The 13,108-nt window shown below is 61.1% G+C and overlaps 1 protein-coding gene across 1 annotated transcript in view; it reads right to left on the bottom strand.

Annotated features, from left to right (window-relative positions):
* MUC16 (mucin 16, cell surface associated) overlaps positions 1 to 13,108 on the bottom strand; it is a 117,569-nt gene that overhangs the window by 10,419 nt on the left and 94,042 nt on the right. Inside the window, exons 62-96 of the mRNA XM_071727415.1 lie at positions 12,829 to 13,098; positions 12,666 to 12,733; positions 11,882 to 12,225; positions 11,708 to 11,734; positions 11,346 to 11,485; positions 11,183 to 11,250; positions 10,399 to 10,742; positions 10,225 to 10,251; positions 9,862 to 10,001; positions 9,699 to 9,766; positions 8,903 to 9,258; positions 8,367 to 8,755; positions 8,204 to 8,271; positions 7,420 to 7,763; positions 7,246 to 7,272; positions 6,883 to 7,022; positions 6,720 to 6,787; positions 5,936 to 6,279; positions 5,762 to 5,788; positions 5,399 to 5,538; positions 5,236 to 5,303; positions 4,796 to 4,965; positions 4,452 to 4,745; positions 3,916 to 4,304; positions 3,753 to 3,820; positions 2,969 to 3,312; positions 2,791 to 2,821; positions 2,432 to 2,717; positions 2,269 to 2,336; positions 1,829 to 1,998; positions 1,485 to 1,778; positions 1,311 to 1,337; positions 948 to 1,087; positions 785 to 852; positions 1 to 344 (exon numbers count right to left, since the gene is read on the bottom strand). Coding sequence (XP_071583516.1) covers positions 1 to 344; positions 785 to 852; positions 948 to 1,087; positions 1,311 to 1,337; positions 1,485 to 1,778; positions 1,829 to 1,998; positions 2,269 to 2,336; positions 2,432 to 2,717; positions 2,791 to 2,821; positions 2,969 to 3,312; positions 3,753 to 3,820; positions 3,916 to 4,304; positions 4,452 to 4,745; positions 4,796 to 4,965; positions 5,236 to 5,303; positions 5,399 to 5,538; positions 5,762 to 5,788; positions 5,936 to 6,279; positions 6,720 to 6,787; positions 6,883 to 7,022; positions 7,246 to 7,272; positions 7,420 to 7,763; positions 8,204 to 8,271; positions 8,367 to 8,755; positions 8,903 to 9,258; positions 9,699 to 9,766; positions 9,862 to 10,001; positions 10,225 to 10,251; positions 10,399 to 10,742; positions 11,183 to 11,250; positions 11,346 to 11,485; positions 11,708 to 11,734; positions 11,882 to 12,225; positions 12,666 to 12,733; positions 12,829 to 13,098 — 6,160 coding nt within the window. The remainder of the gene's footprint in view (positions 345 to 784; positions 853 to 947; positions 1,088 to 1,310; positions 1,338 to 1,484; positions 1,779 to 1,828; positions 1,999 to 2,268; positions 2,337 to 2,431; positions 2,718 to 2,790; positions 2,822 to 2,968; positions 3,313 to 3,752; positions 3,821 to 3,915; positions 4,305 to 4,451; positions 4,746 to 4,795; positions 4,966 to 5,235; positions 5,304 to 5,398; positions 5,539 to 5,761; positions 5,789 to 5,935; positions 6,280 to 6,719; positions 6,788 to 6,882; positions 7,023 to 7,245; positions 7,273 to 7,419; positions 7,764 to 8,203; positions 8,272 to 8,366; positions 8,756 to 8,902; positions 9,259 to 9,698; positions 9,767 to 9,861; positions 10,002 to 10,224; positions 10,252 to 10,398; positions 10,743 to 11,182; positions 11,251 to 11,345; positions 11,486 to 11,707; positions 11,735 to 11,881; positions 12,226 to 12,665; positions 12,734 to 12,828; positions 13,099 to 13,108) is intronic.

Here is a 13,108-nt window from a genome sequence, read left to right as displayed (position 1 = left end):
CGTTGACGTAGAGGCTGTCCTTGTCCAGGCTGTAGGGGCCCAGCTGCGTGATGCCTTTGGTCTTGTTGCTCACTTCATGGTAAAGGCCCACCCTGTCCAAGGGCGGGTCGGAGGGCTCCTTCCTGTAGGTGCAGACGGCGTCCACCCCCGTCTGCTCCCCTCGCTGAACCGGCCTGGAAAACACAGCGCGGTGCCTCAGCACCCTCCTCTGCGCCCGCTGGCTGACAGGACTGGCCTTGGTGCTCCCTGGACAGCCGTCCCTGGGCAGCAACGCAGGCTCTGCCTTCCCAAAGTCTGCGTGGGTGGGCGCGTGGGAGGGTGGTGGCCGGCCACTGCTCTCCTGCCTTCAGGAACGCCCTGGGCCAGGTGAGGAAGCACAGGGCTGAGGAAGGAGTTCAGGGAGAGAAGCCCGGGGGCTACGCTCTCGGTGCCTGGAGGTGAGAGGGCAGGCAGCGAGGGGAGGCTTTTAGGCAGGACGACAGGAGGAAGGAGGGCCTGAGGTAGGGAAAAGGTCCTAGGGATACAAGAGGACGTCATGAGGAGCTGGATAGATGGGAGGGCGTGGGGGAGTACTTCCTAAGGGCAGGACGGGATTAGGGAAGAGATCCTAAGTTTGGAGGACGTCAGGGGAAATTTTGGAGGCAAGAGGGAGAAATTCCAGAGTCAGGAGGGTATCGTGGAGAAGGTCTTTGTTGCTTAGTCTGGCTGGCAACGCAGCAGGTGTGTGGTGGGCGGCGAGTCAGACCCGGGCACCCGCAAAGGAGCACTTGAGCGCCAGCCATACCTGAAGGCTGTTGTTTGACATCCATGGAAAGAGGGGCCAATGCTGCTTTCCTTGAGAAGGCGGTCGAGCTGCCAAGGAGAGAGGTTTCAGAGTTCAGCCCTGCCCATCTCCCTCCACTCCCCACAGGTCTGTCGGGCCACCGAGGCACATGGCCAGGGCTTACCAAGGTGTTCATGACCATTCTGGTGTTCCTGTATTTTGCTGAGTCAGGGTTCGCCAGGTCAGAACTGTAGCGGAGGTTGGTGGTGGTGAAGTTGATGGTGAAAGGCTCGAGGGCTGCAGCTGTGGTTGGATGGGTGGTAGCTGCAAGAAGGAGAGGGGTGGAGTGAAGAGGAGCCAGAGGCGGGCTGTCAGTGCTCCGCATGGACAAACACAGAGCTCTCCAGCCAGCCCAGGTCTCAGAGGGGAGGGCTGGTAGGCTCCCTTGCTTGTCCCTGGCGATCTGACCCCTGGCCCCCAGCCCCCTTCACCCAGGACGAGGCAGTTGCTGCCTCCTGCGCCCATCCCGGTCCTGACAGGTACTCACGGGGCAGGACTGGCTGTTCGTTGTAACCTGAGAGAGAGCAGAGGCAGAGAGAGGGTCAGGAGCTGGGGATGCACACAAGGACAGGGCAGGTCTGGGGAAGGAAGGAACGAAGGAAGGAAGGAAGGAAGGGTGCCCCGAGGTAGCAAAGGAGGCAGAGAAAGGAGCATGGCTCACCGTTGACGTAGAGGCTGTCCTTGTCCAGGCTGTAGGGGCCCAGCTGCGTGATGCCTTTGGTCTTGTTGCTCACTTCATGGTAAAGGCCCACCCTGTCCAAGGGCGGGTTGGAGGGCTCCTTCCTGTAGGTGCAGACGGCGTCCACCCCCGTCTGCTCCCCTCGCTGAACCGGCCTGGAAAACACAGCGCGGTGCCTCAGCACCCTCCTCTGCGCCCGCTGGCTGACAGGACTGGCCTTGGTGCTCCCTGGACAGCCGTCCCTGGGCAGCAACGCAGGCTCTGCCTTCCCAAAGTCTGCGTGGGTGGGTGCGTGCGAGGGTGGTGGCCGGCCACTGCTCTCCTGCCTTCAGGAACGCCCTGGGCCAGGTGAGGAAGCACAGGGCTGAGGAAGGAGTTCAGGGAGAGAAGCCCGGGGGCTACGCTCTCGGTGCCTGGAGGTGAGCGGGCAGGCAGCGAGGGGAGGCTTTTAGGCAGGACGACAGGAGGAAGGAGGGCCTGAGGTAGGGAAAAGGTCCTAGGGATACAAGAGGACGTCATGAGGAGCTGGATAGATGGGAGGGCGTGGGGGAGTACTTCCTAAGGGCAGGACGGGATTAGGGAAGAGATCCTAAGTTTGGAGGACGTCAGGGGAAATTTTGGAGGCAAGAGGGAGAAATTCCAGAGTCAGGAGGGTATCGTGGAGAAGGTCTTTGTTGCTTAGTCTGGCTGGCAACGCAGCAGGTGTGTGGTGGGCGGCGAGTCAGACCCGGGGACCCGCAAAGGAGCACTTGAGCGCCAGCCATACCTGAAGGCTGTTGTTTGACATCCATGGAAAGAGGGGCCAATGCTGCTTTCCTTGAGAAGGCGGTCGAGCTGCCAAGGAGAGAGGTTTCAGAGTTCAGCCCTGCCCATCTCCCTCCACTCCCCACAGGTCTGTCGGGCCACCGAGGCACATGGCCAGGGCTTACCAAGGTGTTCATGACCATTCTGGTGTTCCTGTATTTTGCTGAGTCAGGGTTCGCCAGGTCAGAACTGTAGCGGAGGTTGGTGGTGGTGAAGTTGATGGTGAAAGGCTCGAGGGCTGCAGCTGTGGTTGGATGGGTGGTAGCTGCAAGAAGGAGAGGGGTGGAGTGAAGAGGAGCCAGAGGCGGGCTGTCAGTGCTCCGCATGGACAAACACAGAGCTCTCCAGCCAGCCCAGGTCTCAGAGGGGAGGGCTGGTAGGCTCCCTTGCTTGTCCCTGGCGATCTGACCCCTGGCCCCCAGCCCCCTTCACCCAGGACGAGGCAGTTGCTGCCTCCTGCGCCCATCCCGGTCCTGACAGGTACTCACGGGGCAGAACTGGCTGTTCGTTGTAACCTGAGAGAGAGCAGAGGCAGAGAGAGGGTCAGGAGCTGGGGATGCACACAAGGACAGGGCAGGTCTGGGGAAGGAAGGAACGAAGGAAGGAAAGAAGGAAGGGTGCCTCGAGGTAGCAAAGGAGGCAGAGAAAGGAGCATGGCTCACCGTTGACGTAGAGGCTGTCCTTGTCCAGGCTGTAGGGGCCCAGCTGCGTGATGCCTTTGGTCTTGTTGCTCACTTCATGGTAAAGGCCCACCCTGTCCAAGGGCGGGTCGGAGGGCTCCTTCCTGTAGGTGCAGACGGCGTCCACCCCCGTCTGCTCCCCTCGCTGAACCGGCCTGGAAAACACAGCGCGGTGCCTCAGCACCCTCCTCTGCACCCGCTGGCTGACAGGACTGGCCTTGGTGCTCCCTGGACAGCCGTCCCTGGGCAGCAACGCAGGCTCTGCCTTCCCAAAGTCTGCGTGGGTGGGTGCGTGCGAGGGTGGTGGCCGGCCACTGCTCTCCTGCCTTCAGGAACGCCCTGGGCCAGGTGAGGAAGCACAGGGCTGAGGAAGGAGTTCAGGGAGAGAAGCCCGGGGGCTACGCTCTCGGTGCCTGGAGGTGAGAGGGCAGGCAGCGAGGGGAGGCTTTTAGGCAGGACGACAGGAGGAAGGAGGGCCTGAGGTAGGGAAAAGGTCCTAGGGATACAAGAGGACGTCATGAGGAGCTGGATAGATGGGAGGGCGTGGGGGAGTACTTCCTAAGGGCAGGACGGGATTAGGGAAGAGATCCTAAGTTTGGAGGACGTCAGGGGAAATTTTGGAGGCAAGAGGGAGAAATTCCAGAGTCAGGAGGGTATCGTGGAGAAGGTCTTTGTTGCTTAGTCTGGCTGGCAACGCAGCAGGTGTGTGGTGGGCGGCGAGTCAGACCCGGGCACCCGCAAAGGAGCACTTGAGCGCCAGCCATACCTGAAGGCTGTTGTTTGACATCCATGGAAAGAGGGGCCAATGCTGCTTTCCTTGAGAAGGCGGTCGAGCTGCCAAGGAGAGAGGTTTCAGAGTTCAGCCCTGCCCATCTCCCTCCACTCCCCACAGGTCTGTCGGGCCACCGAGGCACATGGCCAGGGCTTACCAAGGTGTTCATGACCATTCTGGTGTTCCTGTATTTTGCTGAGTCAGGGTTCGCCAGGTCAGAACTGTAGCGGAGGTTGGTGGTGGTGAAGTTGATGGTGAAAGGCTCGAGGGCTGCAGCTGTGGTTGGATGGGTGGTAGCTGCAAGAAGGAGAGGGGTGGAGTGAAGAGGAGCCAGAGGCGGGCTGTCAGTGCTCCGCATGGACAAACACAGAGCTCTCCAGCCAGCCCAGGTCTCAGAGGGGAGGGCTGGTAGGCTCCCTGCTTGTCCCTGGCGATCTGACCCCTGGCCCCCAGCCCCCTTCACCCAGGACGAGGCAGTGTCTGCCTCCTGCGCCCATCCCGGTCCTGACAGGTACTCACGGGGCAGGACTGGCTGTTCGTTGTAACCTGAGAGAGAGCAGAGGCAGAGAGAGGGTCAGGAGCTGGGGATGCACACAAGGACAGGGCAGGTCTGGGGAAGGAAGGAACGAAGGAAGGAAGGAAGGAAGGGTGCCTCGAGGTAGCAAAGGAGGCAGAGAAAGGAGCATGGCTCACCGTTGACATAGAGGCTGTCCTTGTCCAGGCTGTAGGGGCCCAGCTGCGTGATGCCTTTGGTCTTGTTGCTCACTTCATGGTAAAGGCCCACCCTGTCCAAGGGCGGGTCGGAGGGCTCCTTCCTGTAGGTGCAGACGGCGTCCACCCCCGTCTGCTCCCCTCGCTGAACCGGCCTGGAAAACACAGCGCGGTGCCTCAGCACCCTCCTCTGCGCCCGCTGGCTGACAGGACTGGCCTTGGTGCTCCCTGGACAGCCGTCCCTGGGCAGCAACGCAGGCTCTGCCTTCCCAAAGTCTGCGTGGGTGGGTGCGTGGGAGGGTGGTGGCCGGCCACTGCTCTCCTGCCTTCAGGAACGCCCTGGGCCAGGTGAGGAAGCACAGGGCTGAGGAAGGAGTTCAGGGAGAGAAGCCCGGGGGCTACGCTCTCGGTGCCTGGAGGTGAGAGGGCAGGCAGCGAGGGGAGGCTTTTAGGCAGGACGACAGGAGGAAGGAGGGCCTGAGGTAGGGAAAAGGTCCTAGGGATACAAGAGGACGTCATGAGGAGCTGGATAGATGGGAGGGCGTGGGGGAGTACTTCCTAAGGGCAGGACGGGATTAGGGAAGAGATCCTAAGTTTGGAGGACGTCAGGGGAAATTTTGGAGGCAAGAGGGAGAAATTCCAGAGTCAGGAGGGTATCGTGGAGAAGGTCTTTGTTGCTTAGTCTGGCTGGCAACGCAGCAGGTGTGTGGTGGGCGGCGAGTCAGACCCGGGGACCCGCAAAGGAGCACTTGAGCGCCAGCCATACCTGAAGGCTGTTGTTTGACATCCATGGAAAGAGGGGCCAATGCTGCTTTCCTTGAGAAGGCGGTCGAGCTGCCAAGGAGAGAGGTTTCAGAGTTCAGCCCTGCCCATCTCCCTCCACTCCCCACAGGTCTGTCGGGCCACCGAGGCACATGGCCAGGGCTTACCAAGGTGTTCATGACCATTCTGGTGTTCCTGTATTTTGCTGAGTCAGGGTTCGCCAGGTCAGAACTGTAGCGGAGGTTGGTGGTGGTGAAGTTGATGGTGAAAGGCTCGAGGGCTGCAGCTGTGGTTGGATGGGTGATAGCTGCAAGAAGGAGAGGGGTGGAGTGAAGAGGAGCCAGAGGCGGGCTGTCAGTGCTCCGCATGGACAAACACAGAGCTCTCCAGCCAGCCCAGGTCTCAGAGGGGAGGGCTGGTAGGCTCCCTTGCTTGTCCCTGGCGATCTGACCCCTGGCCCCCAGCCCCCTTCACCCAGGACGAGGCAGTTGCTGCCTCCTGCGCCCATCCCGGTCCTGACAGGTACTCACGGGGCAGGACTGGCTGTTCGTTGTAACCTGAGAGAGAGCAGAGGCAGAGAGAGGGTCAGGAGCTGGGGATGCACACAAGGACAGGGCAGGTCTGGGGAAGGAAGGAACGAAGGAAGGAAGGAAGGAAGGGTGCCCCGAGGTAGCAAAGGAGGCAGAGAAAGGAGCATGGCTCACCGTTGACGTAGAGGCTGTCCTTGTCCAGGCTGTAGGGGCCCAGCTGCGTGATGCCTTTGGTCTTGTTGCTCACTTCATGGTAAAGGCCCACCCTGTCCAAGGGCGGGTCGGAGGGCTCCTTCCTGTAGGTGCAGACGGCGTCCACCCCCGTCTGCTCCCCTCGCTGAACCGGCCTGGAAAACACAGCGCGGTGCCTCAGCACCCTCCTCTGCGCCCGCTGGCTGACAGGACTGGCCTTGGTGCTCCCTGGACAGCCGTCCCTGGGCAGCAACGCAGGCTCTGCCTTCCCAAAGTCTGCGTGGGTGGGCGCGTGGGAGGGTGGTGGCCGGCCACTGCTCTCCTGCCTTCAGGAACGCCCTGGGCCAGGTGAGGAAGCACAGGGCTGAGGAAGGAGTTCAGGGAGAGAAGCCCGGGGGCTACGCTCTCGGTGCCTGGAGGTGAGAGGGCAGGCAGCGAGGGGAGGCTTTTAGGCAGGACGACAGGAGGAAGGAGGGCCTGAGGCAGGGAAAAGGTCCTAGGGATACAAGAGGACGTCATGAGGAGCTGGATAGATGGGAGGGCGTGGGGGAGTACTTCCTAAGGGCAGGACGGGATTAGGGAAGAGATCCTAAGTTTGGAGGACGTCAGGGGAAATTTTGGAGGCAAGAGGGAGAAATTCCAGAGTCAGGAGGGTATCGTGGAGAAGGTCTTTGTTGCTTAGTCTGGCTGGCAACGCAGCAGGTGTGTGGTGGGCGGCGAGTCAGACCCGGGCACCCGCAAAGGAGCACTTGAGCGCCAGCCATACCTGAAGGCTGTTGTTTGACATCCATGGAAAGAGGGGCCAATGCTGCTTTCCTTGAGAAGGCGGTCGAGCTGCCAAGGAGAGAGGTTTCAGAGTTCAGCCCTGCCCATCTCCCTCCACTCCCCACAGGTCTGTCGGGCCACCGAGGCACATGGCCAGGGCTTACCAAGGTGTTCATGACCATTCTGGTGTTCCTGTATTTTGCTGAGTCAGGGTTCGCCAGGTCAGAACTGTAGCGGAGGTTGGTGGTGGTGAAGTTGATGGTGAAAGGCTCGAGGGCTGCAGCTGTGGTTGGATGGGTGGTAGCTGCAAGAAGGAGAGGGGTGGAGTGAAGAGGAGCCAGAGGCGGGCTGTCAGTGCTCCGCATGGACAAACACAGAGCTCTCCAGCCAGCCCAGGTCTCAGAGGGGAGGGCTGGTAGGCTCCCTTGCTTGTCCCTGGCGATCTGACCCCTGGCCCCCAGCCCCCTTCACCCAGGACGAGGCAGTGTCTGCCTCCTGCGCCCATCCCGGTCCTGACAGGTACTCACGGGGCAGAACTGGCTGTTCGTTGTAACCTGAGAGAGAGCAGAGGCAGAGAGAGGGTCAGGAGCTGGGGATGCACACAAGGACAGGGCAGGTCTGGGGAAGGAAGGAACGAAGGAAGGAAAGAAGGAAGGGTGCCTCGAGGTAGCAAAGGAGGCAGAGAAAGGAGCATGGCTCACCGTTGACGTAGAGGCTGTCCTTGTCCAGGCTGTAGGGGCCCAGCTGCGTGATGCCTTTGGTCTTGTTGCTCACTTCATGGTAAAGGCCCACCCTGTCCAAGGGCGGGTCGGAGGGCTCCTTCCTGTAGGTGCAGACGGCGTCCACCCCCGTCTGCTCCCCTCGCTGAACCGGCCTGGAAAACACAGCGCGGTGCCTCAGCACCCTCCTCTGCACCCGCTGGCTGACAGGACTGGCCTTGGTGCTCCCTGGACAGCCGTCCCTGGGCAGCAACGCAGGCTCTGCCTTCCCAAAGTCTGCGTGGGTGGGCGCGTGGGAGGGTGGTGGCCGGCCACTGCTCTCCTGCCTTCAGGAACGCCCTGGGCCAGGTGAGGAAGCACAGGGCTGAGGAAGGAGTTCAGGGAGAGAAGCCCGGGGGCTACGCTCTCGGTGCCTGGAGGTGAGAGGGCAGGCAGCGAGGGGAGGCTTTTAGGCAGGACGACAGGAGGAAGGAGGGCCTGAGGTAGGGAAAAGGTCCTAGGGATACAAGAGGACGTCATGAGGAGCTGGATAGATGGGAGGGCGTGGGGGAGTACTTCCTAAGGGCAGGACGGGATTAGGGAAGAGATCCTAAGTTTGGAGGACGTCAGGGGAAATTTTGGAGGCAAGAGGGAGAAATTCCAGAGTCAGGAGGGTATCGTGGAGAAGGTCTTTGTTGCTTAGTCTGGCTGGCAACGCAGCAGGTGTGTGGTGGGCGGCGAGTCAGACCCGGGCACCCGCAAAGGAGCACTTGAGCGCCAGCCATACCTGAAGGCTGTTGTTTGACATCCATGGAAAGAGGGGCCAATGCTGCTTTCCTTGAGAAGGCGGTCGAGCTGCCAAGGAGAGAGGTTTCAGAGTTCAGCCCTGCCCATCTCCCTCCACTCCCCACAGGTCTGTCGGGCCACCGAGGCACATGGCCAGGGCTTACCAAGGTGTTCATGACCATTCTGGTGTTCCTGTATTTTGCTGAGTCAGGGTTCGCCAGGTCAGAACTGTAGCGGAGGTTGGTGGTGGTGAAGTTGATGGTGAAAGGCTCGAGGGCTGCAGCTGTGGTTGGATGGGTGGTAGCTGCAAGAAGGAGAGGGGTGGAGTGAAGAGGAGCCAGAGGCGGGCTGTCAGTGCTCCGCATGGACAAACACAGAGCTCTCCAGCCAGCCCAGGTCTCAGAGGGGAGGGCTGGTAGGCTCCCTGCTTGTCCCTGGCGATCTGACCCCTGGCCCCCAGCCCCCTTCACCCAGGACGAGGCAGTGTCTGCCTCCTGCGCCCATCCCGGTCCTGACAGGTACTCACGGGGCAGGACTGGCTGTTCGTTGTAACCTGAGAGAGAGCAGAGGCAGAGAGAGGGTCAGGAGCTGGGGATGCACACAAGGACAGGGCAGGTCTGGGGAAGGAAGGAACGAAGGAAGGAAGGAAGGAAGGGTGCCTCGAGGTAGCAAAGGAGGCAGAGAAAGGAGCATGGCTCACCGTTGACATAGAGGCTGTCCTTGTCCAGGCTGTAGGGGCCCAGCTGCGTGATGCCTTTGGTCTTGTTGCTCACTTCATGGTAAAGGCCCACCCTGTCCAAGGGCGGGTCGGAGGGCTCCTTCCTGTAGGTGCAGACGGCGTCCACCCCCGTCTGCTCCCCTCGCTGAACCGGCCTGGAAAACACAGCGCGGTGCCTCAGCACCCTCCTCTGCGCCCGCTGGCTGACAGGACTGGCCTTGGTGCTCCCTGGACAGCCGTCCCTGGGCAGCAACGCAGGCTCTGCCTTCCCAAAGTCTGCGTGGGTGGGCGCGTGGGTGGGCGCGTGGGAGGGTGGTGGCCGGCCACTGCTCTCCTGCCTTCAGGAACGCCCTGGGCCAGGTGAGGAAGCACAGGGCTGAGGAAGGAGTTCAGGGAGAGAAGCCCGGGGGCTACGCTCTCGGTGCCTGGAGGTGAGAGGGCAGGCAGCGAGGGGAGGCTTTTAGGCAGGACGACAGGAGGAAGGAGGGCCTGAGGTAGGGAAAAGGTCCTAGGGATACAAGAGGACGTCATGAGGAGCTGGATAGATGGGAGGGCGTGGGGGAGTACTTCCTAAGGGCAGGACGGGATTAGGGAAGAGATCCTAAGTTTGGAGGACGTCAGGGGAAATTTTGGAGGCAAGAGGGAGAAATTCCAGAGTCAGGAGGGTATCGTGGAGAAGGTCTTTGTTGCTTAGTCTGGCTGGCAACGCAGCAGGTGTGTGGTGGGCGGCGAGTCAGACCCGGGGACCCGCAAAGGAGCACTTGAGCGCCAGCCATACCTGAAGGCTGTTGTTTGACATCCATGGAAAGAGGGGCCAATGCTGCTTTCCTTGAGAAGGCGGTCGAGCTGCCAAGGAGAGAGGTTTCAGAGTTCAGCCCTGCCCATCTCCCTCCACTCCCCACAGGTCTGTCGGGCCACCGAGGCACATGGCCAGGGCTTACCAAGGTGTTCATGACCATTCTGGTGTTCCTGTATTTTGCTGAGTCAGGGTTCGCCAGGTCAGAACTGTAGCGGAGGTTGGTGGTGGTGAAGTTGATGGTGAAAGGCTCGAGGGCTGCAGCTGTGGTTGGATGGGTGGTAGCTGCAAGAAGGAGAGGGGTGGAGTGAAGAGGAGCCAGAGGCGGGCTGTCAGTGCTCCGCATGGACAAACACAGAGCTCTCCAGCCAGCCCAGGTCTCAGAGGGGAGGGCTGGTAGGCTCCCTTGCTTGTCCCTGGCGATCTGACCCCTGGCCCCCAGCCCCCTTCACCCAGGACGAGGCAGTTGCTGCCTCCTGCGCCCATCCCGGTCCTGACAGGTACTCACGGGGCAGGACTGGCTGTTCGTTGTAACCTGAGAGAGAGCAGAGGCAGAGAGAGGGTCAGGAGCTGGGGATGCACACAAGGACAGGGCAGGTCTGGGGAAGGAAGGAACGAAGGAAGGAAGGAAGGAAGGGTGCCCCGAGGTAGCAAAGGAGGCAGAGAAAGGAGCATGGCTCACCGTTGACGTAGAGGCTGTCCTTGTCCAGGCTGTAGGGGCCCAGCTGCGTGATGCCTTTGGTCTTGTTGCTCACTTCATGGTAAAGGCCCACCCTGTCCAAGGGCGGGTCGGAGGGCTCCTTCCTGTAGGTGCAGACGGCGTCCACCCCCGTCTGCTCCCCTCGCTGAACCGGCCTGGAAAACACAGCGCGGTGCCTCAGCACCCTCCTCTGCGCCCGCTGGCTGACAGGACTGGCCTTGGTGCTCCCTGGACAGCCGTCCCTGGGCAGCAACGCAGGCTCTGCCTTCCCAAAGTCTGCGTGGGTGGGCGCGTGGGAGGGTGGTGGCCGGCCACTGCTCTCCTGCCTTCAGGAACGCCCTGGGCCAGGTGAGGAAGCACAGGGCTGAGGAAGGAGTTCAGGGAGAGAAGCCCGGGGGCTACGCTCTCGGTGCCTGGAGGTGAGAGGGCAGGCAGCGAGGGGAGGCTTTTAGGCAGGACGACAGGAGGAAGGAGGGCCTGAGGCAGGGAAAAGGTCCTAGGGATACAAGAGGACGTCATGAGGAGCTGGATAGATGGGAGGGCGTGGGGGAGTACTTCCTAAGGGCAGGACGGGATTAGGGAAGAGATCCTAAGTTTGGAGGACGTCAGGGGAAATTTTGGAGGCAAGAGGGAGAAATTCCAGAGTCAGGAGGGTATCGTGGAGAAGGTCTTTGTTGCTTAGTCTGGCTGGCAACGCAGCAGGTGTGTGGTGGGCGGCGAGTCAGACCCGGGCACCCGCAAAGGAGCACTTGAGCGCCAGCCATACCTGAAGGCTGTTGTTTGACATCCATGGAAAGAGGGGCCAATGCTGCTTTCCTTGAGAAGGCGGTCGAGCTGCCAAGGAGAGAGGTTTCAGAGTTCAGCCCTGCCCATCTCCCTCCACTCCCCACAGGTCTGTCGGGCCACCGAGGCACATGGCCAGGGCTTACCAAGGTGTTCATGACCATTCTGGTGTTCCTGTATTTTGCTGAGTCAGGGTTCGCCAGGTCAGAACTGTAGCGGAGGTTGGTGGTGGTGAAGTTGATGGTGAAAGGCTCGAGGGCTGCAGCTGTGGTTGGATGGGTGGTAGCTGCAAGAAGGAGAGGGGTGGAGTGAAGAGGAGCCAGAGGCGGGCTGTCAGTGCTCCGCATGGACAAACACAGAGCTCTCCAGCCAGCCCAGGTCTCAGAGGGGAGGGCTGGTAGGCTCCCTGCTTGTCCCTGGCGATCTGACCCCTGGCCCCCAGCCCCCTTCACCCAGGACGAGGCAGTTGCTGCCTCCTGCGCCCATCCCGATCCTGACAGGTACTCACGGGGCAGGACTGGCTGTTCGTTGTAACCTGAGAGAGAGCAGAGGCAGAGAGAGGGTCAGGAGCTGGGGATGCACACAAGGACAGGGCAGGTCTGGGGAAGGAAGGAACGAAGGAAGGAAGGAGGGAAGGGTGCCTCGAGGTAGCAAAGGAGGCAGAGAAAGGAGCATGGTTCACCGTTGACGTAGAGGCTGTCCTTGTCCAGGCTGTAGGGGCCCAGCTGCGTGATGCCTTTGGTCTTGTTGCTCACTTCATGGTAAAGGCCCACCCTGTCCAAGGGCGGGTCGGAGGGCTCCTTCCTGTAGGTGCAGACGGCGTCCACCCCCGTCTGCTCCCCTCGCTGAACCGGCCTGGAAAACACAGCGCGGTGCCTCAGCACCCTCCTCTGCACCCGCTGGCTGACAGGACTGGCCTTGGTGCTCCCTGGACAGCCGTCCCTGGGCAGCAACGCAGGCTCTGCCTTCCCAAAGTCTGCGTGGGTGGGTGCGTGCGAGGGTGGTGGCCGGCCACTGCTCTCCTGCCTTCAGGAACGCCCTGGGCCAGGTGAGGAAGCACAGGGCTGAGGAAGGAGTTCAGGGAGAGAAGCCCGGGGGCTACGCTCTCGGTGCCTGGAGGTGAGAGGGCAGGCAGTGAGGGGAGGCTTTTAGGCAGGACGACAGGAGGAAGGAGGGCCTGAGGTAGGGAAAAGGTCCTAGGGATACAAGAGGACGTCATGAGGAGCTGGATAGATGGGAGGGCGTGGGGGAGTACTTCCTAAGGGCAGGACGGGATTAGGGAAGAGATCCTAAGTTTGGAGGACGTCAGGGGAAATTTTGGAGGCAAGAGGGAGAAATTCCAGAGTCAGGAGGGTATCGTGGAGAAGGTCTTTGTTGCTTAGTCTGGCTGGCAACGCAGCAGGTGTGTGGTGGGCGGCGAGTCAGACCCGGGCACCCGCAAAGGAGCACTTGAGCGCCAGCCATACCTGAAGGCTGTTGTTTGACATCCATGGAAAGAGGGGCCAATGCTGCTTTCCTTGAGAAGGCGGTCGAGCTGCCAAGGAGAGAGGTTTCAGAGTTCAGCCCTGCCCATCTCCCTCCACTCCCCACAGGTCTGTCGGGCCACCGAGGCACATGGCCAGGGCTTACCAAGGTGTTCATGACCATTCTGGTGTTCCTGTATTTTGCTGAGTCAGGGTTCGCCAGGTCAGAACTGTAGCGGAGGTTGGTGGTGGTGAAGTTGATGGTGAAAGGCTCGAGGGCTGCAGCTGTGGTTGGATGGGTGGTAGCTGCAAGAAGGAGAGGGGTGGAGTGAAGAGGAGCCAGAGGCGGGCTGTCAGTGCTCCGCATGGACAAACACAGAGCTCTCCAGCCAGCCCAGGTCTCAGAGGGGAGGGCTGGTAGGCTCCCTGCTTGTCCCTGGCGATCT

This window comes from Heliangelus exortis, chromosome 28 (assembly GCF_036169615.1).
Source record: "Heliangelus exortis chromosome 28, bHelExo1.hap1, whole genome shotgun sequence".
Taxonomy (NCBI): Eukaryota; Metazoa; Chordata; class Aves; order Apodiformes; family Trochilidae; genus Heliangelus; species Heliangelus exortis.
This window is presented reverse-complemented; position numbering and strand designations above follow the sequence as displayed.